At 41.5% G+C, this 26,384-nt stretch overlaps 1 protein-coding gene across 1 annotated transcript in view; it reads right to left on the minus strand.

The window, feature by feature from the left end:
• Positions 1 to 26,384, minus strand: part of HMCN1 (hemicentin 1) — a 203,689-nt gene that overhangs the window by 107,975 nt on the left and 69,330 nt on the right. The window contains exons 12-23 of the mRNA XM_035537930.2: positions 17,581 to 17,722; positions 16,382 to 16,509; positions 15,574 to 15,687; positions 14,680 to 14,838; positions 13,778 to 13,972; positions 12,721 to 12,819; positions 11,086 to 11,213; positions 8,720 to 8,864; positions 7,102 to 7,214; positions 5,914 to 6,073; positions 3,796 to 3,970; positions 1,219 to 1,346 (exon numbers count right to left, since the gene is read on the minus strand). Coding sequence (XP_035393823.1) covers positions 1,219 to 1,346; positions 3,796 to 3,970; positions 5,914 to 6,073; positions 7,102 to 7,214; positions 8,720 to 8,864; positions 11,086 to 11,213; positions 12,721 to 12,819; positions 13,778 to 13,972; positions 14,680 to 14,838; positions 15,574 to 15,687; positions 16,382 to 16,509; positions 17,581 to 17,722 — 1,686 coding nt within the window. The remainder of the gene's footprint in view (positions 1 to 1,218; positions 1,347 to 3,795; positions 3,971 to 5,913; positions 6,074 to 7,101; positions 7,215 to 8,719; positions 8,865 to 11,085; positions 11,214 to 12,720; positions 12,820 to 13,777; positions 13,973 to 14,679; positions 14,839 to 15,573; positions 15,688 to 16,381; positions 16,510 to 17,580; positions 17,723 to 26,384) is intronic.

The following is a 26,384-nucleotide window of genomic DNA, read 5'->3' on the forward strand; positions in this document are numbered from 1 at the left end:
TTAATGTACAGTTACAGATAAACAAAGATGTGCACTGATATGAGACCTCTCTCTACAGGAAACCAGACAGTAGTCTGTTACAGTCATTGTAACTGAATTAGTGTAGTTGAAGTTTTCAGAACTGCTGAGGGCATGAGTTCCAAGCTGGTACATTTGTGGTATATGATCCACTTCAAAGATGTGTGCTGGCAGCAGGCACTGGCAACAACACTTCCAAACTCTACATGAAGCACAATGATAGATCAGCTTCGTCTGGGCTGTGCCAGGCCACAGTTCCGGCACCCACTCTCCTCTGTATGTTAGCATTTGCAGCAGGTATACATGCACAACCTGTACTTCTGTCTGATGAAGGTGAGGAGGAATAAATAGGAGAGCATAGAGCTAACATTATGTGACTATGTAGGTGGTTAAGAGACTGTGGCTGGGGCCCCAGCACAGTGAGAGCAGGAGACAAGGGTGCGAGAATTTGATGATTTATGGTAAGAAGGGGAGTGAAGGGGACACAGGTCCTGGCTTGAGCAAGAGACACTAGAAACCTTCACTGAGGGGCAGGAAGGTGAGCACAAGGTCTTTTTTGAACAAAGAAAGGATGGTAAGATGGGCTAAGGTATTAGTCTGCAAAGGCGGGTACAGAATGCATATGCACACAGCAGGAGACAGCAGCAACTGCCTACCCATAGGAGATACAGCTGCACGCTGGTTTATCTACCACTAAAGCCAGAGTGCAAGCAAACTTGGACATGCACTGCCAACAGAGTTTGGATATGTAATTCCTATCAAGTTGGTGGGAACTTGGCATCTGCAAGCCACGGGCAGCTTTGCTATTCTCAGCCATTGTTTGCAGACTTACTTCTGAGAAACTTCTTGCACAGAGAACATGCAAGTTCATTACAACAAAAGTTTTCAGTTCTTAAAGCTCCTCTGGTTGACGTAAGAAGAGTCAAATGTCCTGTATAGCTATAATTCTTCCTTGAGTCTAAGTAACATTAAAGGAAGGTGTACATATATGTATATATATACATTTTTAGGTAGTGTGTATACAATAATTCCGTTTCATATAATCAATACCAACAATTTGCATATGAAGATAATATGACCAGAAAATATACAGGTTGATAGCATGTAATGTACATAAGGGAAATATGTTTCAAAATCTCCACATGATGCTAAATCCCATGTGGAAAATTGCAGATGATCATCCTTTAACTTAAAACTTACCATGTACACTTAGCTTCACTGACTGAGTCACATTCCCAGCAATATTTGTGGCTACACAGAAATACATTCCACCATCTGAAATTTGTGTCTCACTGATCTTCATTGACCCTGAGGGAAGGAAAGTGTGTCTGGAAAAATAAGAAGCAGATATGCTGTATAAACATGTACTGAAAGGTGAATGACCTCTACTTACACATAACTGATTGCTATGAGCTATAATAACACCATTCTACAGAGCACACTGAGCTGTGCCATATTACTAAACTATGACTTATTCATTTATTCTAACTCTTTACTGAGCCATTACATTTAGAATACACAGCAAATATCTAAAATATAAGATCCAAATTACAAAATTTGGTTCTAGCTACTTAGAGGAGATATTCAAACCTGCCTTATTTCTAGAAATAGAAAAAAAAAATCAGGTAGAGAATTGGAGCTCTCCAGCCCCCCATCACAAATTTATGCTCATCCCATGTTAGCAGGGTCAGAATGTTTGGGTTAAACAGCTTGATTCTACTTCATCAAGGTCTAAAAGATGTTATGGTGTTAAAGACAGGGGGTGGGGGGTGAAAACGTGTGTGTGTGTGTGTTCTGGAGAGAATATTCTGACTGAAGAGAGTATTCTGACTCTGAGAGTATTCTGACTCAAAACTAGTGTTTATAGAATTTGTCACTATTCTTGACTAAATAATTAACCACATAGCAGTGATTTTTACTACAGCTGTGGTCACAGGCTTGCAACATTACAAAATACAGTCTTGGCCAGCTAAGCCAAAGTCGTCTTCTGCAGAAGTTAAAAGCAATAGAGGAAAAAAATGAGGAGGGAAGAAAAAATGTCAGCTAAGAATTAACAGGAAGTAATTAGCACTCAAAGTTATATGCAGAATTTAGGCAAAGTTGGTGGGAATACGTGGTATCACCCATCGTCCCTTCTCTGGCAACTCTCTAATCAGGACAATGTTATTATATGGGTATACATGGTGAATTTGGAGATTGTAACAAGCTGTAGAGATGAATGGAAAGTGAAATGTACTTCATAATATCAGACAGATACGGGTGGCCTGAATGATTCCTCCTCTATTGTTCCTATTTTTCCAATACTTTTTTTTAATAACCCCAAAAGATACCATTACAGGGGTAACTTTGCTCCCATCACTTTGTCCATTTATTATATTTGCTTTCTGGTAGAAGTTCCTTTATTTCTGCTTTCATTCTTCTTTTGTTTACTGGTCACATTTCTAACATCAACTTTGGGTGGTCTCAAACAATTTTGTTTGTACTAATTCTTTAACTTTTGCTGACATCTGTAAACAATTTTATGGAATGGGCTGAGCTGGACTGCTGCTACTCTGGACAACTTGGATCTCTCCACAGTGAGCAAGTAGCCTAATTTATCTATGTCTCCTGAGGTAAAATGAGGACAAGTAATGGACCAAGAATGCAGATTCATTAATTCAAGCAATTTGCTCATAGGACTAAGCAGAAAATTCCACACGGAGTATTAACACCAAATTAACTCCCTGTGCATAAGCCTCTTCCACATAAATTGCTTGCCCAGCAGTTATCAGTTGCTAAGGCTGTTACAGACTCACTGGAATGGGTGGATCTGAGGCCAAGGTCTGGCTCACCTTCAGGTCTGTACGATTCCTTAACATTTCATTCGGATCACTGAGAGACGCTGGGAAATAGGCACTGCAATTGCTACAGCGTGCACCTGGCAACGTTACCATATCCTGGTTTCCGAACACAGCTGTAGCCTTTACACCTTCTGAGGTATCTTGGAAACTAGCAAGCACTAGCACACCCTGTGAGGGCGCCTGACACTGCAAATGAGTGCATACAGCCGATAATTGCCCTATTCCCTCTCTTTTTTTTACCATACTAAAATAGTATGGTAGAACTCCAACATCGTAGCCCACAACATATACTAGACAATCCCTAATGCCACAGTTTCTAAGGCTGTGTGTAAAAACTCAGTGTTTTTACAAGCATTTGACTAAGCTTTCACATTTTCAAGAATACATGAAGAGTTCGGGATTCAAAGCACAGAGAACAATAAGACCTTGTAAGTACTCCCAAACATTTATCATCTCTATTCTGCTGGGGGCCCAGACTTTACATTAGTAAGAGACCAGACTTAATATTTATGAGAGACACTGTTGTCCTGACCATAGATTTGAAGTTTTTAAGAAAACAAAAACAGATTTTTAAAGATTTAAAATCAGGCATAGATTATGTGGGTCCCTGGACACCACCACAGTACACATACCACAGGATCCTCTTTTGGCCTGGCCTCCTGAAATTGCAAACTTCAGAGCAAATGCTGAAGTTCTGTATACAAACACATGCTGGAATGGAAGCCATACAATCACGTACAGTCTTAGCATCTTTCAGAAAGACATACACTCGGTTTGGGAAAGAGTTTTCTTAAACTTACTAAAGCGGGGTCCTCTTGGAAAACAACTTAATACTTTCCAATTGATTGTTAAGCAATTGGAAATTATATACCCTTCCAAAATCTTGGTATCTTAGACGCAACTTCCTTTTTCTTTTGTTTTCATCAAACATTGTTACCTTGGAGAGAACGGAGATATGAGCTGCATCTCTTTGGCCCAGGTAATTATGGGAGGTGGCAAGCTCTTTACTTCACATGGAAGGGTGACATCTTCCCCTGCAGTTACTGAGATATCTATGGGTTTGTCATATGCATTTCCTTGCTGGTCTCCAGGCCTGGATACTCTAGGTTTCACTATAATATGGAACATGTTAAGTAGATGAAATGAATATACATATTTGTACAAATGTAACACTATACCATTTTACTTCAGATTACAGAATCACAGAACGGCCGAGGTTGGAAGGGACCTCTGAAGATCATCTAGTCCAACCCCCCTGCTGGGCAGGATCACCTAGAGCACATTACACAGGATGGCACCCAGGCAGGTTTTGAATATCTCCAGAGAAGGAGACTCCATAACCTCTCTGGGCAACCTGTTCCAGTGCTCTGTCACCCTCACAGAAAAGGAATGCCCCCTCATATTCAGCTGGAACCTCCTGCACTTCAGTTTGTACCTGTTGCCTCTCATCCTGTCACTGGGCACAACTGAAAAGAGATTGGTTCCATCGTCTCAACACCCTCCTTTCAGATACTTATATATATTAATGAGGTCTCCCCCCAGTCTTCTCTTGTCCAGGCTAAACAGGCCCAGTTCTCTGAGCCTGTCCTCATATGACAGGTGCCCCAGTTCTCTAATAATCTCAGTAGCCCTCCTCTGAACTCGCTCCAGTAGTTCTATGTCCCTCTGGTACTGGGGAGCCCAGAACTGGACACAATACTCCAGGTGTGGCCTCACCAGGGCTGAGTAGAGGGGGAGGATCACCTCCCTTGACCTGCTGGCAACACTCTTCCAAATGCAGCCCAGGATACCATTGGCCTTCTTGGCCATGAGGGCACATTGCTGACTCATGGTCAGCCTGCTGTCCACCAAGACTCCCAGGTCCCTCTCTGCAGAGCTGCTCTCCAGCAGGTCAGCACCCAGCCTGTACTAGTGCTTGGGGTTATTCCTCCCTAGGTGCAGGACCCTGCACTTGCTGTTGTTGAACTTCATGAGGTTCCTCACAGCCCACCCCTCCAGTCTGTCGAGGCCCCTCTGAATGGCAGCACAGCCCCCTGGGGTATCAGCCACTCCTCCCAGCTTGGTGTCGTCAGCAAACCTGCTGAGGGTGCACTCCGGCCCATCGTCCAGGTCGCTGATGAATAAGTTGAACAACACTGGACCCAGTACTGACCCCTGGGGGATACCACTAGCTACAGGCCTCCAACTAGACTGCACCAATAAGAACAACCCTCTGAGCTCTGCCATCCAGCAAACTATCAATCCACCTCACTGTCCACTCATCTAGGCCGCACTTCCTGAACTTGTCTATGAAATTAAACATTTATTTCTTGTATCGGGTATATAACATTGCAATCCTATTTTTTTTAAAGGTGTGTCTGCGTTGGACTTGCTGCTGTAAATCACTGTAATGCTGATGTGTAGTGCCTGGTTAGCTCAGACACTGGCTGTTGCCTACCTGCAACACCACAAATATCAGCAAGACTGCACTGTCTGCCTAAAAAGCTGGACAGCAAACAACATATGCTGTTCATGTACATGCTGAGGTCTGTATTGCATACGTAGTTTGCAACCAATACCTGAACGAACTTATACTGCAGCATCAATAACTACAAGCCATAAACATCTTGCAACACAAATCTAATAAATCAAATTTTTTTACTATACTGGGAGATGGTATGAAGCCGTAGGAACAATGAGATTAATGGGTCTTCATTCTTTTATCAGCAGGAACTTATATTCCTATAGAGGTACTTCCTACCCACTTCTATAAAGGATGAAATTAAATCAGCCCAAGTTCCTAGGTCCATGAGCACAAGGTAACAGGCACCGGGAGGTTTTAAGGGAATCACAGAGGCTGAAAAATTGGCTTTTCAATACCTGCCATTTGTAAAATTGCCTAGTATGTGGATCCAGTAATCTAGGACAGAGCCAAAAGCACTAATTAGAGATCAGTTTAAATCCTATTTGCACTGCGGGTATCATACTTCACTATCTACCTGGAGGGGGATTGCAGGCAAAACTAGAACTCAATGAGCGGATTGAAAAATGACACTAGATTTTAGCTCGTATATACCATAGACAGTCAGCTGGACTTTCCGCGTAGCATAACCAGCAGCATTTGTTGCAGTGCACACATATTCCCCAGTCTCTTCACCCCCTGGTGAAACTACATACAGACTTCCATCAGACCCTGCAGAAAACTTCCCATTGCTGGGAAGAATTACTTCTCCTTTCTGTAGAAAGAAAAAAAAAAGTCCATAGTGCCTGGATGTTAAAAAATATAGCAAGTTACAAATATTTAATTCAATAAAAGCTAAGCCTTACAGAAAGAAAATCTAATGAAAACATAAAAACTATTACAGGAATATAAAATTTGTTAGTGCCTGTAGCAGCTTAATTCATTGCTGCAACCCATTTGTATGAAGACTGCTGTATTTTCAATATAATGCTGGGTCCAATTTTTCACAGTTCTGTAGACAAAACAACTTGCAGGCAGTCTGACTAAACTAAGCAATACGTAATATACATTACAGTACCGCTTCTTTTGTTTATGGCTCCTATTGTTTATGGCTGAGATGGACAAATTATTTTGAATTAACTAAGAAGTTTAGCCCCAAAATTCTATCCATTGAAATTAACTAACTAACTTTTTGCACTGTTTTAGGGTCACTGTCTGAGCAGTAACAACAGCAGAAACACAAGGATTCATATCTAGAAAACCTGTTATTTTGCTATATATTCAAAAATATATATAAAAAAATTGCAGGACCTAATTCTTAAAAAAAAGTCAGCATTTCAACTTAATTAATTTTGATATTGGTTTCCAATGTCAGAACAGATCTTGTACACATAGCATAAAAAATTTCCCAGCAGACCGCTCCTTTTCCATATTGAACTTCCATGACTAAAAATCATCTTCGAGCAAGCCTCTTAAACAAAAATGAACTTTCAATCTGTGGCAGGTTGCCTAATCTGAAATTATCAACACATAACAGGAATATCAACAATTTCTGAAGTATTAGAAAGTATAAAGATACAGGGATAAACCCAAAGAAATCTTTCCAAAGAACAGAACCTTGATCTATGTCTGGACCATGGCCAGGAAGTACTACCCTAAGAAACAAAAGCAGTTACAAATAGAGACTTCCAGATCCCTCACAACGCAGTTTTTTGGCTGCATCTCTTGCCTACAGTTTTATGACAAGTAAAAGATGTCTTCAATTCATTTTCCACCATGAACAGCTCAAAGATGAGATGTTACCTTGGACCAGACAATAGACGGCTTAGGAACTCCACTTGCTTTGCATGGCAATGTTACTGGGATTCCTTCAATGGTGCTGAATATCTGCTGTCCATGCTGAATAACAGGCAGAACTAAAAATAAATGCAAGTATTAAACACGTGCAAAATATTTCAAACCACAGCACAACTCTTGCAATAAAGTCTCTATACTGAACTACTAATTCCTACAGACAGCAAGGGTTGGGAATTTTCAGCCTGTTCTCCGAACCCTCTAATTGACATTTACCTGCCACCTTCTCCTCCTCCGCTCTCCAGTCGTTTATGACAGAACATGTATCTGTTCATATCAAAGTATGTCAGTCACAGGTTGATTGGTAGATCAGGTACACACAGCTTTAGACTAAATGTAGGAATTTCAGCTGATTGCAGTCATTTTAGGCAGCCTTTATCACACCATTCACTGATGACATTTTAGGCTAGATGCCTGAAACAGTACTATACAGGATCTATCCTATATAGCACCTTTCATGAGAATGGGCTCAGCATTTTTGGTGCTGAATCACTTTCTATTGCTGGACAACACTTTGAGAAGAGCAGATTTGAAAGTGAAGAAAAAATCTCTTTACAATTTCATTTAATCTTTGTTATAAATGCTACAAAGTTGTAATAACTGCACTGATGGTTTCTGCGTGGACTGGGCAGACTGAGAGAGGAACTTGAATAAAACCACCAGATTACTTTATTAAATCACTAATAAGAGGTAACAAGAACCTCAGTACCCCTCCCTAACTGAGCTGGTGCTCAATTAACAACAGAAAGAAGAACAGATTTAAGATATGGTCAGACTTAAGGTTGTAATACCAAGAACTAGATCTTTCAAAAACCATATAAATATATTCCCTTCTGTCCTCAGGTTCTGAAAAATTCCAAAACCTACTGTGCACACAGAAGACCTTATCAGACACTGCATACTTGTCTGAATTAACAAGCAACAGCTATTATTAACATAGAACAGTGTTCCAGCATCTTCAGTGAAGCTTAGAATAAATCTTCCATGATTAATTTAACACATGAGAAACTTTCAGGCTGTAGTCCATGAAGTAGATGGGATCCCACACAGCGTTAATGCATGAATTTACGGCAGAAATACAGATGGGTTACCACAATCCTAACACTTGTCTTGCTGGCAATGTAATTTCTGATAGGACTAGGAAAAAAAAAAGGTTTTGCAAAAGTTCTAATTTATTTTAATTGCAATTCTCCCATGAGTTGTGCATCCTTTTATCAGTTATGAAAACCCTCAGACATTGCTTTTCATGGTTTTCAATAAACTCGCATCTGTTTTGTTAATAAAGCTAAAGATCGAGTTTGCACAGCTTGACCTTTCTAGATGTTTCAAAATGAAGATTTTTTACAACCATAAAATGGTGTTATTTTTGTTTAATTTTAAAACAAGTCTCAATTGCTCCATTCTCTCCTGTGCAGTGGACCATGCTACTTTACAAAGCAACATTACTATAAAGAGGAAAATTGAGAAATTAGTATAGCTATAATGAGAAAGCACTAGTGAGAGCTCCTGTTAGTAAGATACACACTTTTATCTTCCATCCAGCACAAAACAAGACAGTGTTCCTTACCATACACATTAACAGTAGTAGTTTTGTTGTTTGTCCCAGCAACATTACTGGCCATGCAGGTATAATCGCCTCCATCCTGCAGCCGAACTCTTTCAAGGTGCAGGCTTCCATCACTGCGAACGTTAATGTAGGGATTGGGAACCAGCTGCCAAAATAATGATGTAACATTTTACTAAAGAAAATACTTGCTTGATAATATTTACTTTGGGATGCAGTGCAGCTGTACTTTTACTCTTTCACATTTTTAAAAAAATGATGTGTTCCTGGAGAACTTTACTAGAGCTTTTCCTACTTTCCATCTTTCATAAAAAGTTAATTTTAAATTAGAATTTTAGTAGCACCTTGTATATAATGCTGGAGTGAGATTAATATCTAGAGCAGCAACTCTGCTCTGTCACAGAATATATGCAACTGCCACTGGTGCTTATAGACACGCATTAAAGCAAGAACAAACTTAGTTGAACTATTTTACTGCACTTTGTAGTTATACCAGTAACCCAGTGTCGTTATAGATCACCTCTGATGAGTGCAATGACTTCTTGACTTCTTCTTCTTCTTCTACAAATAGATGACTTGTTTGTTTTAGTTTTTTTTTTAACAGTTATCAGAACCTTCTAAAAACTCTTGGCATAACCATCATGTACAAGGGATCATCTCTAAGCATACCTTCACTCTCTGAGCATGTTGTATAGACTTTAATTGGCAGCAGCATTTAAAAAGTATCTATTGCAAAAGATAATGAAAACTTGCACCTTTCACCAAAAGACAGTAATTATTAAAAATTACCTGCCCTCTACCAACATTAAAAAATTCACAGAGATCTTTACCAATCAACTGGAAGAGCTCTGCCTAGAATAAGCTCAGCAACACAGACTTGCCTTACACAGAGGCTGTCAGAATGAGAAATTGTTCCAGTCCTGCTCTGGTCAGAGAAAACTACATTCTGTTCTGAATGCAACTTGCTCCAACACTTTCCTTGGAGTGGAGCTTTTGTCGCGTGCATACAATTACAGGAAACTAGTACTACTGTACAGAAGAATTAGCAACTCAACAAGGAGGATCCTGCCAGTATTTCTCACAGAAGTTACAGCCTCTGTTATTTGCACCTTCACAGTCTAAAGAAAAGGCTGGTGATTCACAATGATACAAAAATTCAGCAGAAAACTCTAGCAAGTAAAAGGTCAAGTAGTGCCAGGGTTCTGCTTGGTAGCGATAAAAAAAAGAGCAAGGTCTCCCTGAAGCTACAATTATGAAGGCAGGATTGCACAGCAGGCTGTTTGAGGAAAAAAAATCACAGAAAGCATATCTAATGGAAAATACGAAAACCCACATAAAGACATTTTGCTACCAATTTTTTAATTACAGCCACGAAGAAAGGGCATTAGGGAGCAATTTGCAAGCAAGATTTAAAACTAGGGATCTCAAATTCAGCAATTCAGCCGCTACTAAAGAAACAAAACTTCACTCAGACAACCAGCCCAGGCGCAGAGTCTGTGTAAGCTTTCTGTCTGCAGAAGTTATAAACTGGCAACGGTGTGCTCTCAGAGGAGAGAGAAAACATACAAGGTTTCATGCTCTGAGCACTGCATCACTAAGAAAGGAGTGCACGGTACAGGGATGCTTACCTCATGTCAAAAAACTAAATCTACAGAGATTTTCTAGTAACTTTATTTTAAGAAATTAGGGAAAAAGAAATACTTTTCAGTCAGCAGGGTTTAAATTCCAACACTTTTGTTAATCTGGTGGTTATTTTCCACTAGCATTCCTATTTTCAAAGTCAAAGGCTACCAGGCAGGAGCTAACAAGAATGCATGAAACAGCTTTGACAGTACGTAAAATAGAAGATAAAAGGACAATTCACAAATACTTTGGTTCCAAGTTCATGTATAGACACTCCTATTCCCCACTACCATCTTCCATTCCCTTATCCATGCTTCAGAGTTAGAAATTTCCTACAGTGGGCAGAGATCACAGTGAGGCATAATGGTCAGCATGCCACACTTCCACTTTCGTATTTCAAACACTAATAAACTGTCATTTCTCAAGGGGCTGCACCCCAAATGACAGCACCTGTGGAAACTCAGAAGCAGCTACTGCCTCACAGATACAGCCACGTGGCGTCTCCTGGGGAAGCAGCAGCTTCTGCTGCATGGTGGTGGTCAGTTGTAACTTACCTCATTGACACCATGTCCTTGTTTCCAGTGAGCCAGACAAATCTCACGAAGCATCTTTATTGTAAGCATAAAACCTGTCACTATATTTTAACATCAATTTTTGGAAATTAAACCCAGTTGTCACCATGGCTTAAAACATCAATTGTTGATTTTCTATGCCAACAAATCTTACAAGAAACAAAACAGTCTTACCACCATACTGTTCCTAATCCACCTCCGGTCTGGAATGGGGTTTCCAGCAAGCAGTACACATGGCAAAGTGAGCTGCTGCCCCTCGATTACATTGGCTGTGTCTGGACTTATTCCAATCAGAGGTGTAACTTGGAAAAAAAAAAAAAGAATTAGAAGTAATAATAGGATTATTTTATTTTTTAAATATATATTCATGTCTTGTCAGTAATGCTCCTAGTGATGCACTAGTGATGCAGCAGCATCAGAAAAAGGTCTCCTTGTGCAAGACACTATACAAATACAGAGAAGGAAATTTTTCCGGAATGAAAACCATATGATTTACACAGAGAGGGGAAAAAAAGTTAGAAAAAAAAAAATTGTAGCAGTCAACAAACAGCATGGTAAGTGCCAACATACTTAATCTTAGGACAAAACATACCAGATAAGGTTCTGGTATCTGAAATGTCAATGATGAAGGCAGGGAAAAAAAAAAAAAACACACAAAGGAAGGGATGGAATAGCATAGGAGAGAAAAGGAAGCTGAAGGAATACACATAAAGTGATCCTAAGATTAAGGAATGGCAGCAAAGAGAAGACATTGTCCAGTTGAAATTGGATCCAGTCCAGCATTTTCCTGGAAAATCATGTTCCTGTGGATACCAAGTTGATATACCATTTTTCCTTACCTGGGCAAAACACTGAAGAACAAAAGTAGCAGTTTTGGTGAGCACAATAAATAAGCAGTAATTTCCTCTGGGCGTAAAATTTTAAAGGCTTAGAATTGAGGTCAAAAGCACAGCAGAAAATTCTGTGTGATGCAACAGAACAAAATCCTGTGCATGTGCTTCATAAATTACTTTTAAATAATGGGAATTAATTAACAATTTTAAATAGGTAAAAACATCTCGTCTATCAAAGATTATTAGCATTACAGATTTCTACCACATGTTTTAAGTTAACGAATGTTTTCTTTGATGGCAGACAGATCCATTCTAATCCTCCCACAAATGTGTACATTCCATTGCATTATTTTTCCTTTTATTGCCAATTGCCCAACAGAGATAATAAACAACTCCTTAATAGCGCAACTCTTGTCGAAGCTGGACATTTATTGTCTTCTTGGATCACTAAGATTCCTTTCCAGTTATATCAATGCATTGCCCTAAGAAAGTTCATTGCTGCCTTTTTTTTTTCCCTTTTTTTTTTTCCTTTTTTTTTTTTCAATACAAATTAAATGGCAGAAAACCAATCATTAGCATTCAGCATTATGGTGATTTTTCATTCCTTAATCAATTTACTTAGCAATAAGAAACAGGACCCAAGATAAATAATTGTTAAGGTCTATGCTATAATATGTAGTTGGAATTCATTCAAATTATTGTAGCCAGTAAAAAGACAATGTTCTAATGTGCAAAATTCACTGAATTTAATTACAATCTTCCATGCAAATGTTTTCTGATTCAGTTGGTGTGGCCGACTACACATGTAAATGCAGCTACAGGTGCAAATATATAGATATATGCCTGTGTATGTAAATAACCCATAGACATCCTACGTATCGTAAAAACACCACTGACTGCCACCTACTATATTCCCAGTATGGAAATGCTGCCACTCTTTCCTTTCATGGATGTCACTGACACCAAGCAGTCTTACCCAGTCCAGTTACTGTGATTGTGGCTGGCTGTGATTGAATCCTTCCAAACTGGTTTTCAGCCTCACAGATATAAGTCCCTTCATCACTGACCCACAAATCTAGAGGGGAAAACAAACAAACAAAAACGAAAGATGAGATTCCAGCAGTTGAAATGATACTGAGAAGTTTGCAATACATGAATACCTTATCCTTTTACCTTTCACTTTTAAATATTCTCTTTTTGCTAGACCATTCCTTTCCTTCTGTCACCAAGTAGGGAAACAATGACTATATGAGTGCTTCAGTGAAAAAGCATGGCACAAATAAGATACTTTTCATCACTTATATATTGCATATACTTTAATACAGTATACACTACTGCGTATAAATAATATATAGTAGTTATTTACATATCCACACATACATATACCATCGTACAGTGCATTTTCTGTGGTATACTGTTTACTACATACTGCATTGTGTGTCTGTATTTGACTAGATGCCCACATAACACATGAATTACTATACTGTACAGATAGAATACAGGAATTACTTCACCCATCCTCTATGTCTAGAGAGGAATAAAAGAGATGATTAAGAAAATGGAATAGCATCATTTAGTCCATGGCTGACTGAAATGCTCCAGATGACTGAAATTGCAAAGACACTCGCAGAGTACTTAATTATTACACAAATTAGTACTTGTCTAAAACAGTAAGTTTAAAAACACTTCTTAAAACAAACAAACAAACAAACAAATAAATAAATAATAATAATAATATCATCTGTGGTTCCTCAGTATCAACACAGACAATGACCCACATTTATTTAAATAAAAGTGCAATTGTTTCTATGAAGAAGAGTGAAGCCAATGACCACTCACAACAGAATTCACAGACTCATGGGAAAATGATACATCTCAACAGCAATGAAATCAGTATCAGAAACACAATCTCTGACAAAATACAGTATTTTTACAGAGGTAACACATTTATATAGTAGCATAACAACTTAAATGCATTGTATACATCGTATTTCCCTTTGGCACCTTTTCTTCATAAAGTTTAGTCTACTTACTATTAATTGATAGAGCTCCTGTTCTGAATTGACTGATGGAACTAACAGCAAATGGTCTTGAGAAAAGGGAAGCACCATTCAGCCGCCTCCATTTAACCTTTGGTTCTGGGTAACCCTGAACATAGCATGGCAGTGTGATATTTGAGCCAATATTAGCAGATTCATCACTGGGTTCTTGCGTAAAAACTGGGGGAGCTGGGAAAGAAGAAAGAAGAGTACGGAAAGTGAATTGAGGTTGTAACGTGACAGTAAAGTTCTGCTTGTGCTACTGACGACCCACATTTATCTACCATTTATGTACAACAGATCCTAGGAACAGATTCCCAACTTTAGCAACAGCACACAAAAGCAGCCTTGCATGCTGCTTAGTGATATTGAGGAGGTCAGAAATGGGTTAAACATCTCAAAATAATGAAAATACAGCCACCCCTTTCATATGAATGTGAATGCTCAAGAGTTAACACCAAGTTCTTCCTCTCCTTCAAACAGTTTTCCCTTGATTCAGAAAGTATACATGACTGACAGGAACATCCATTTAGTGGGGCATGACATGTCAGGCCCCAGGCAGTTAGAAAGATTTTGGAAAAGAGGACAGGAAGAACTAAGTTACAATAAACTTACATAGTAACTCAAGTTAGTATAATGTATTCTCTACACGAGAACTATGTTAGGTTGAGGTTTGAACAGTTTCCTCCTTCTCTGGCTCTGTCTTCCTCCTCAAAACTTTTATGCTTTGCAAAAGAAGAGTGAGGGGAAGTTGGGAATCCAAATAGGACAAGGCAACTTAGCTCAGTGAACACCACCAAATAGGAGTTCCCAGTACACACAATTATTCAAAGACTTGTACACACGTATTTGTGAGAAAAGCTCACATAAATAAGGCACTATAGCAAACTACTTACAGCCAACATCCAGAGTTATCTTTCCAGAAGCTGTCCCTGCATCATTGGTAGCCACACAGGTATAATCACCTGCATCCAGATCTTGTGTTTCCTGGATCTTCAAAAGACCCCGATGAGAATCAATAATGAGAAATGCTGATGGCCTCAACTCTAAGTCACCTAAGTTCAGACAGAAAAAAAAAAAAAAAACCTGAAATATAACAGGGTATTTACCAAAATTACTCCTACAGAACTGTGTCCAAGTTTGAGATTAGTTCACAACTTGACTGTATTCATTCAGCAGATAAATACTCTGATTTTCATTCAACTCAGTGGGAAAATTCATTCCTGCATTAGACACAATCCCATTTTATTTATATTTATTTTACAAGGGAAATATAAACTGAAGTAGCTTTGGACAGAAATGAGCATTAGGACAGTATGCCAGGCTGTATTAGAGACTATTTGTGGCAGCCACTTAATTAGAGACTATTTATGGCAGCCACTTGTCTGCCAGCTCCATGCCAAGTTGGGAACTCTGTAAAACCTAGAGAACAGCTCTGCTACATCTCAAGCTCAGCAGAAGCCATAATACTGCTGTGTAACTTTAAGAATTGGCCCACGCATTGAAAGATGTTTTGTGACTTTTGTAGCATATAGCTAAGCATGAAGCATAAGGCATGAAGCTTAGTTAAGCACAAAAGAGGCACAGCTTTTTCTTTTTAATTATGCTAGGGTAAGTTCATTATTCACTGTATTTAAACAGGAGCGAGAGGTTAAGTGCCATATCTTCTAGATTTAGAGAATTTCACAGGTCAGTCACTGGTTGAATACTACATAAGCTTTTGAGAAAAATGAAGTCCCTTCAAGATCGTTGTTCTAAATATTGCTGTTAAAGTAAATAAATAAGTGCACCTTTAAACCATTTAACCTGGGGATGTGGGATTCCAGTTGTTTTACATTCCATAATAGTTGTGTCTCCAAGAGCAACCAGAATTTCACTCTGAACTACAGTCAATGTTGGGCCCTCTATAAAGAAACAACAGAGAGAAAATGAGTTCCTCATCAAAAGCATTCACCATTTTTAAGATGAAAGACTTAACTTTCTCTTGGTATACAAAAAATATTTGCACTAAAAATCAAACAGGCTTTAAAATCATGTGAGGTGACAGATAAACACTAGGTAACAGAAAAAAAAAGTAGAGTTTGGAATGTCAGAACACCTGGACCTTATATAGAATATGCAGGAATAGAAGGAAAGAATTGGAAGAGTTTGACCATTTAAAAAGTAAAAAGCTTCAAAGCCTTTCTCTCCCTCTTCAGCCAAAGTTTGGTCACTAAGAATTTTAGTACTCTGTTAGAATATAGGATAGTATTTAGGGGATATGATTTGGACTAGGACTCCAGATGGCTAAGCACACTACAGGAATTTACAGAAACATGATTCCTTCTCCAAAGACCTACTGAGTTTTGCATGCCTACCCTACATTAGTATTCAATCTTTTTTTTTTTTTTTTTTAAACAGCATAAGAAACAGGAAGCTACTAATGCATCCTAACAATACTGTTCAGATTTTAACAGAAAACAAAAGGGACAAATCTCTCCAGAGCTTTGGGAAATTTCGACAAATATGAGCTGCATAGTATCACAAATTCTAACTGTACCACCCTGATGTTGTATTAGTTTGCTTTTTTAGTTTCACTACATCACTTCTTTTACTTACCAATGTATGTAAGGGTGGATGTCTGTTTCTCTGTCCCAGCTGAGTTACTTGCCAAGCAACCATAAACTCCCTCATCTTTTGGAATTGCCTTTCTTATGATCAAGGTGCCTTCTGGGGTCAGCCTGTACCTGGAAATACATAGGGGACCACCAACCAAAACGGCTAGTTAAAGAAAAAAGTGTTACATCTACACTCCAAGCAACAACAGCAGCATGACCAGATGGTTACAAACAGGTATTGCTTTTTCTCATGATAAACAACATAAACAACTTGGTATTATTATTTCTATTAGAGGAAATCAATGCATGTTATGAAGACAATTGAGTTAAATCTTGTAAAAAACATTCCCACAGCATTCTCCTGGAGAAACTGGCTGCTCAAGGCTTGGACGGGTATACGCTTGGTTGGGTTAAAATCTGGCTGTGTGTCTGGGCCCAAAGACTCATGGTTAATGGAGTTAAGTCCAGCTGGAGGCCGGTCACTAGTGGAATCCCCCAGGGCTGAGTACTAGGGCCAGTTCTCTTCAATATCTTTATCGATGATCTGGATGAGGGGATCGAGTGCACCCTCAGTAAGTTTGCAGGTGACACCAAGTTAGGCGTGAGTGTTGATCTGCTCGAGGGCAGGAGGGCTCTGCAGAGGGGTCTGGACAGGCTGGACTGATGGGCCGAGGCCAACTCTATGAGGTTCAACAAGGCCAAGTGCCGAGTCCTGCACCTGGGGCACAACAACCCCAAGCAGTGCTACAGGCTGGGGGAGGAGGGGCTGGAAAGCTGCCCGTCAGAAAGGGACCTGGCAATATTGTTTGATAGCTGGCTGAATATGAGCGGGTGGTGTGCTCAGGTGGCTAAGAAGGCCAGCGGCATCCTGGCTTGGATCAGGAATAGTGCAGCCAGCAGGACCAGGAGAGTGATTGTCCCTCTGTACTCGGCTCTGGTGAGGCCGTACCTTGAATTGTGTGTTCAGTTTTGGGCCCCTCACTACAAGAAGAACATGGAGGTGCTAATCACAGTATTTCTAGTTTAGAGATGAGGTAATTGAAATTAAAGAGTTATAAAGATGAAAGTTGAGGTACTATTTCCTAAACTTGCAGGCTCCTGTGGAAGAAAGTCAGAGTATTTCAGCAATCTTCACAACTTCTTTCTCATACATATAAAAGGAGGAGAGGGGGAGAGAGAGAGAGAGAATTTAATTCCTACCTGTATGAACCAATAATAAACATTTCATTGTGTGTCCATACTACTGTTGGCTTTGGATAACCTGTTGCAGAACATCTGATGGACACTTCAGAGCCTTCTGTAAAAGTCTGATTCTTAGGCGAAATGACAACCCTAGGTGGTTCTATTAGAAGAAAAGAAAAGCAGCAATTAAGAAGATTGATTACACATTATAATTATATATATATACATTATATATGTATATAATATAGCGCTTACACATTATAACAATCATTTTATTTCTGTTTCCAAACAGTTCTATAGTGAGAAAATGAGTCCTGAATGAGTCCTGATAAAGGTCACATGATTGTTCCCGTACAACTGCCTCCACTTAGCACAAATAATGACCATCAGACACACATGAACTGACTCATAAGGTCAATTACTGTACTAAAATATAACCAGTCTGGTGATAACACGTTTTTTTAAAGTTTCTTCTACCTATAACATTATTCAAAGAGTTTCTTCTTGAATTAGCAATCCTTTTTCACAGGCCACTCCCTTCTTCTTTTTCTGTACCACAGTGTACCACTTCCTCCACATAAAACACACATGCTTTTACAAAAAAGTTACTAATTCAGGATTCAGGCTACATGAATTCACATGTCTACACAGTTTGCTTCATTCTGAGATACAGAATCTGGAGCTCTTATATGTGGGCATGAATTCTGTCAAAAACCCACCAGAAATGACCAAAGTTCACCAACACAACTCACCAAGATCATGAGGCCAGGCTGAAATAAGAATGGATTTCAGCTGTATTTTCTCAAGAAGAGAGACTGGTGAGCTTCATCAAATTCATCCACTTATATCCTTAGACAGATTGTCTCAATAAAGACCACCAAAACAATTCACTGTGATAACTGACATTTTCTTCTATGGTACTTATGATTTTGCCTACTAGCAGCAAGGAGAAGATCTACACCACTCAGCGTAAGAAAAAGTAGCGCCCTGTAGTAGGAACTGCTGCTCCTTCACCTTACTCAGGCATGACACTGGCTGCTAGATCTTTGTTTGGGGAGCTTTCCTGTTCCTTCATCAGCCACTGCTGGAGTTTTACTGTGTGTTCCTCTGCAGATGATTCTTACTAGCAAGTTTAGACAGAAAATCCTAAGCTTAACTCTTTTTGGAGAGTAAAAGACGCTGAATACACATACACAGAGGTACCTTGAATCTAGGGCTGCTCTCCATAGCTCTTTTTCATTAGTGTCTGTGGGAATTACAGCCTCCTACAGACTCAGGTGACACATCTGACGTTTTTGTTGCTGCTAAGAAAAACACATGCAACAGCGAGGACAGCCGCAATGCGTTTATGTGTGGCATAATCCATCAAGGACAACATAAAGGTGTCATGCTAGGCAACTTTCAGGTTAATAGCATGATATTTCCTTGTTCAGTCCGTCACCATGCAAACAGAAACAAAGCAGCTCCTTTCCCTGAAACAATTAACAGCATGCCCTTCGGACAATCACTGCAGGGGGAAGACTGTTGTCTAAGCTCTGTGGTGCAATGACAGGTGCTTAAAAAGCTGCTGACACAACCACAGGGTTCCCGCCCCATGGCGCAGCCTGCCTTGCTGCTGCACATCCGTGCTGCTTCTGCGAGGTCTGCGCATCGCCACGCAGAACTTGGAGCCCCCAGCAGCCTCAGCACACTAAGGGAGAGGGGATTAGTGCCTCCGGTGCTGATGGAGCAATGGAGACAATGAGAAATTAAACATCAAATTCAGGGCACAGACAAGAACAGCAGAAGACCTCAATCCCAGTTGCTATAGGCTGATTTGTCTCCACAGGGCATCTTACTGCGTCTGAAAGCAAGTTTGCCAAGGAACATAAAAATAGTTTTAAAATTTATAAAATATAAATATATAGTTTTAAAATATATTAGTGGTAGCATCAGCATACAAGCCCCGAACATGCTGTTATTTAACCTCTGTAGTATACTTTCATTTAGAACAATTGCAACACGCTTTGTGCTTTGGATTTCACGATTAATTCACGTCTGTTAGTATTTCATGAAAACCTATCTGCAGGCCCCTGTCCCACACATAAAGCCCCTCTGTCGAGAGAAGGCAGGAGCTGTGCCGAGGAAGGCTTTTGGCCGCGGTCTGGCAGTGGGTGCCGTGGGGGAGCAGAGCCAGTGCCAGGATCCGTGGCCTCTGCTTTCAGTCACTGAGGGAACGTGTCAGCGTGTCAAGGATCCTGCGATCCTTGTAAAAATGCATGCAAAACCACATGGCCACACTGCCAAAGGCAAGGAAAAAATTAAGTAATAAACAGCAACTAATTTGCACACAGATTTGCAAAACTAAACACAGATGCATCTACATACTGCCTCATCCTTTTCTTTCTTAAATTCATGGTGTTAACCTCCCCCCAGTTTCATTTTCACTTCTAGAGGGGATTCCACAGGGTCCTGAAAAGCCCCTCTAGCATCTCGTGAGGGTCTGAATCCTCCAGAACCCTGGATGAAAGGCACCAGAGGAAGGCAAAGCCGCAGCGTCAGTAATACCGGGATCAAATCCAGACATGAGGGGGTAGGGAGAGGCAAGAAATGGATGCAGGCTACAGGATTGTCCTCAAGTGATTGAGGACGTGCACAGCTTTCTCAGCTATTTTTGTTTTGTTTTAAATCCTGCCAGGAAACACTGGGAGATATTCTGCATGCTTTGGTCTTAGGGAAGGCCTGCGCTCCTGTTGATATTAGGAAGCTCTTTGTTTCAGATAGCAGTTACACACTGTGCTGTGACACTGTCACCCACAAAGTTATTGTCACATTGCAATAGCACCAGGTGAGCAAAAGAAGGTGCAAGTAATATTTAACACGCAAGCTATTAAATTAATTAAAAGAAGTCAACAGACACAGCTGTAATACTCAAGCTACCACCTAGGCCCCCCAAGGCCACAGTCAGCACTAATTAACCATCTCGTTTTCTGGCTCAAAAGCCAGCCGGGGGCACAGAATTGGCTTTCTTTTATGGCAGGACAACTTGATTTCTTTTGCTTTGTTGTTTGTACCAGAAGGGACGAGATTTGTGCGTGGGCAGGAGAAGCACAAGCTCCTTACCATACTCACCCCATTCAAGTCTGTAGAAAAAAAAATTAATATATATATACATATAGCCTTTTAAACAAAGATCACATGTGATTCTTCTGAAGATAGTGAAGGTTGGTGTGGAGACTCCAGGCTCTGAAACACTCACACTTGCACCTTTCCTTGGTCCATTTAAATCATTAGAAGAAATTTAACTTAACATGAATAAAAGGACAGCAAATGCCAATTTTTTCTTTTATTCAACATTAAAAAAATATTTATCACCATTCATTAGCAAAAAGCAAACAGTCTCGCTGACAATATTTGTCATCACTTTCTGCATCTTTTTTCCAACATAAGCTTTTCCCCCAAGCCATGCTGTAGAGGATATTTGACTGAACCATTACTTGTATCAATATTTTTTGTGCAGCACCCTCAAGCTTATTTCTTGCCATTTTTGCTAAGAGCATCTTTGAAAAGCTGAAGGATTCCAACTGTTAACCTGACAAGTAATGTCCTAACGAGGCTGATTAACTATTTAAACATATTTTGATCAAAACCAACCATGTCATAATGCAATCACTTCAGAAGTTTGCATACACTTGCTGCAGAATTTTTATTTATTTATTTATTTATTTATTTTTACAAGGGTTTGATTTCCGTCAAATGATGGACTGAATTTGTTCATGCTCCTGTGAGCAATCTGTACCAAGGACTGCACGCAGCCCTCCTGGAAGGGGTGCCAATCCAATACTTTTCTTACAGCTGCGGGTACAATACTTAACAGCTAAACTAATCATTTGCTTGTGCTTTTTACAACTAGAGCAGTAACAGAGGCCAAATACCCTGCAAGAAGCTAGTTCCCATGGGATTTGGAGGGAATGCAATGAGCCACAGGTTTGGGTGGGTCAGCATACATCTAGAAATGCTGACTTCTAAATTTGGTTCTGCTCCTTCAAATTTCTTAAAAATTCTTCTAAAGAGCTAGACTTTCCATGAGAAAGCAACTAGAAAATAATCTCTCATTTGATTTCATTTTGGAGCGGGAGTACAGGTGGTGTTTTCGTCCATCCCTGCAGTGGCAGGGAGGGGTACCGAGAGGACACGGAAAGCCCACCTGATTAACACGTGGCTCAGAGGCTGGTGCCAATACAGAAATTTTGGGTTTTTTGACCATGGGGCGCCTTACTCAGCACCCGGCCTGGTGACCGCAGACGGGTCCCTATCTCCAAGGGGAAAATGGATCCTAGCCCAGGAGTTGGCAGGGCTCGTTGAGAGGGCTTTAAACTAGGAAAGAAGGGGGACGGGGCTGAAATAAGTCTTGTTGGAGCTGTACCAGAGGGAACAATGGCAAGGCCGGGGGAGAAGGCAATGGCCCGACTGAAGTGCATCTACACTAATGCACACAGCATGGGTAACAAACAAGAGGAGCTGGAAGCCATCGTGCAGCAGGAAGGCTATGACTTGGTTGCCATCACGGAAACGTGGTGGGACCACTCTCATGACTGGAGTGCTGCAATGCCTGGCTATAGGCTCTTCAGAAGGGACAGGCAGCACAGAAGGGGTGGTGGTGTGGCTCTCTATATTAGAGAGTGTTTTGATGTTGAGGAACTTGAGGCTGGGAATGATAAGGTTGAGCCTCTTTGGGTTAGGATCAGAGGGAAGGCCAACAAGGCAAGCATCCTGGTGGGGGTCTGTTATAGACCACTGAACCAGGATGAGGAGATGGATGAGGAGTTCTACAGGCAGCTGGCAGAAGCCACGAAATCGTCAGCGCTTGTTCTTGTGGGGGACTTCAACTTCCCAGACATATCCTGGAAGCACAACACAGCCCAGAGAAAGCAGTCTAAGAGGTTTCTGGAGAGCGTGGAAGATAGCTTCCTGACGCAGCTGGTTAGTGAGCCTACCAGGGGAGGTGCCCCACTAGACCTTCTGTTCACAAACAGTGATGGACTGGTGGGAGATGTGGTGGTCGAGAGCTGTCTTGGGCAGAGTGACCACGAAATGGTTCAGTTCTCTATTCTTGGCGAAGTCAGGAAGGGGACCAGTAAAACCGCTGTCTTGGACTTCCGGAGGGCTGACTTTGAGCTGTTCAGGACACTGGTTGGCAGAGTCCCTTGGGAGGTGGTTCTGAAGGGCAGAGGAGTCCAGGAAGGCTGGGCACTCTTCAAGAAGGAAATCTTAATGGCTCAGGAGCAGTCTGTCCTCACGTGCCCAAAGACGAGCCGGCGCGGAACTAGACCGGCCTGGCTGAACAGAGAGTTGTGGCTCGAGCTTAGGAGGAAAAGGAGGGTTTATAATCTTTGGAAAAGAGGGCGGGCTACTCAAGAGGACTATTAGGATGTTGCGAGGCTGTGCAGGGATAAAATTAGGAAGGCCAAAGCTCATCTGGAGCTCAATCTGGATACTGTTGTTAAAGATAACAAAAAAAGTTTTTACAAATACATCAACACAAAAAGGAGGACTAAGGAGAATCTCCATCCTTTACTGGATGCGGGGGGAAACTTAGTTACAAAAGATGAGGAAAAGGCTGAGGTACTCAATGCCTTCTTTGCCTCAGTCTTTAGCAGCAAGACCAGTTGTTCTCTGGATACCTGGTACCCTGAGCTGGTGGAAGGGGATGGGGAACAGGATGTGGCCCTCACAATCCACGAGGAAATGGTTGGCGACCTGCTACAGCACTTGGATGTACACAAGTCGATGGGGCCGGATGGGATCCACCTGAGGGCACTGAGAGAACTGGCGGAGGAGCTGGCCAAGCCGCTTTTCATCATTTATTGGCAGTCCTGGCTATCAGGAGAGGTCCCAGTCGACTGGCGGCTAGCAAATGTGACGCCCATCTACAAGAAGGGCCGGAGGGTAGACCCGGGAAACTATAGGCCTGTTAGTTTGACCTCAGCGCCAGGGAAGCTCATGGAGCAGATTATCTTGAGTGTCATTAGGCGGCACCTGCAGGGCAACCAGGTGATCAGGCCCAGTCAGCATGGGTTTATGAAACGTAGGTCCTGCTTGATGAACCTGATCTCCTTCTATGACAAAGTGACACGCCTGGTGGATGAGGGGAAGGCTGTGGATGTGATCTACCTAGACTTCAGTAAGGCTTTTGACACTGTTTCCCACAACATTCTCCTCAAGAAACTGGCTGCTCAAGGCTTGGACTGGCGTATGCTTCGTTGGGTTAAAAACTGGCTGGATGGCCGGGCCCAAAGAGTTGTGGTGAATGGAGTCAAATCCAGTTGGAGGCCGGTCACTAGTGGAGTCCCCCAGGGCTCAGTGCTGGGGCCGGTCCTCTTTAATATCTTTATCGATGACCTGGATGAGGGGATCGAGTGCACCCTCAGTAAGTTTGCAGGTGACACCAAGTTAGGTGCGTGTGTCGATCTGCCCGAGGGAAGGAAGGCTCTGCAGGAGGATCTGGATAGGCTGGACCGATGGGCTGAGGCCAACTGTATGAAGTTCAACAAGGCCAAGTGCCGGGTCCTGCACCTGGGGCACAACAACCCCAAGCAGCGCTACAGGCTGGGAGATGAGTGGTTGGAAAGCTGCCTGGCAGAGAAGGACCTGGGAGTACTGGTTGATAGTCGGCTGAATATGAGCCAGCAGTGTGCTCAGGTGGCCAAGAAGGCCAACAGCATCCTGGCTTGTATAAGAAGCAGCGTGGCCAGCAGGTCCAGGGAGGTGATTGTCCCCCTGTACTCGGCTCTGGTGAGGCCGCACCTCGAGTACTGTGTTCAGTTTTGGGCCCCTCGCTACAAGAAGGACATGGAGGTGCTCGAGTGAGTCCAGAGAAGGGCGACAAAGCTGGTGTGGGGTCTGGAGAACAAGTCTTACGGGGAGCGGCTGAGGGAGCTGGGGTTGTTTAGCCTGGAGAAGAGGAGGCTCAGGGGAGACCTCATCGCTCTCTATAGATACCTTAAAGGAGGCTGTAGAGAGGTGGGGGTTGGTCTATTCTCCCATGTGCCTGGTGACAGGACGAGGGGGAATGGGCTAAAGTTGCGCCAGGGGAGGTTTAGGTTGGATATTAGGAAGAACTTCTTTACTGAAAGGGTTGTTAGGCATTGGAATGGGCTGCCCAGGGAAGTGGTTGAGTCACCATCCCTGGAGGTCTTTAAAAGACGTTTAGATGTAGAGCTTAGCGATATGGTTTAGTGGAGGTTGTGTTAGTGTTAGGACAGAGGTTGGACTAGGTGATCTTGGAGGTCTCTTCCAACCTAGACGATTCTGTGATTCTGTGATGTCATGCGCTTGCTCATTAAGATGCATGACACTTAACACATCCTGTTTTATTTAACACCCTAATTTTTCATCCTTCATCAAGTCTGAACTCAAATTCATTGCAGTAAGTACTCTCGCTACTATGCATAATCTGAATATTACAAAAATTACAAGAGATTAATCACCACTTATTTAGATGAATTTGTGATAAATGATACAGAAGAGACTTGGAAAACCAAAAGATATTTTTAGCTGGATGAGAAAGCTTTGTTTGTCCCACTCCTGCACTGATCTGTAGAGGATATCACAAAGGAATTTTAACAAAAGAAACGCCTTTAATAATAAATTCAAGCCGAGTCATAAAACAAGCTGTCAGCGACTGGTCTTATAACGCAAACCTTTTTGCCCCATCAGCTCCCTTTCTCTGAATGCAGACAAGAACCTCTTAGGAACCACAGTACGGGGAGCAGATGAGCAAACTTTGGGACTCTCACTGATTTTCCTGAGCTACAGAGAACTCGAGAGGGGCTGCTCGGGCAGTTCCTGACCCTGCTGCTAACTTGCTTCTCCTGCACAGGAAGCTCGCTTCTGAAGGGCAGCTCACTGACCACCTCTGAGCCTGCTGTGAGTGGCAATCAGCACCTAGCAGAGGGACACCTACTGATTCAGCTCTTTTTCTTTCAGACAACTTTGTCTTTCGCATCAAAGAAGTGCTGGAAGTTTAACTGCATTTTACTTCCTTTCCTTTTAGAGCAGGAAGTGCTACGGTGGGAACAGGTTACAAGTCCAACCTGTTGAGAGGAGTTGAGCCATTCACACTATGGATCCACCTTGTAATAACGTCCAAAACTGAGGGTGCACTTTAGAAGTCAGAGCACTGACTCAACACCAACACAACCCTAGGAGGCCCAAGAGACTGTACGCCTCAGTATCTCAAAGGCCACAAGTTCCGAGACCTTTCAGCCTGCTGCGAGCAGCACAGCACCATGCCACAGGCGGGCACAGTTTTTAAACAGGACGTTCGGCCAGCTGGGCTCGGTGCTGGTGACGAACAAGTCATGGCTCAGTACAGCAGCTAACACAGAACATGCAACCGGGGAAAAAAGTCAACTCCCATTCAAGTATCAGGCTGTATTTGTACAGCTGCTGGTCTAAAAAGAACATAAAAAATTAAAAATCAGATGAACATTCCCTTTCAGAAGAGCTATCAAACCAAAAAAATTTCAAAACAATTCTATTCAAAACAAGGGTTTACTACAACCCACTTGTAAAGCAGACGCTGGATTATTTTTAGAGCTGAAAACATTTGTTCTCTGCCTTAACTCCTACTGCAGAAAGAAAATGGGGATGAAAGCATTGCTTGTTCTCTTATGACCCAAAATTCAGAGGTCTGTATTGGATCTGTGCCAACAATAATAAAGGGATCTGATATGAATTTAATATGACATTCGGAATTACGTGCAGCTACATAAAGCATGAACCCATCTCTATCTATTAATAAGACCACAAATTGCCTTCTTTCAGAAGGAAAACATTAC

This window comes from Cygnus atratus, chromosome 8 (assembly GCF_013377495.2).
Source record: "Cygnus atratus isolate AKBS03 ecotype Queensland, Australia chromosome 8, CAtr_DNAZoo_HiC_assembly, whole genome shotgun sequence".
Taxonomy (NCBI): domain Eukaryota; kingdom Metazoa; phylum Chordata; class Aves; order Anseriformes; family Anatidae; genus Cygnus; species Cygnus atratus.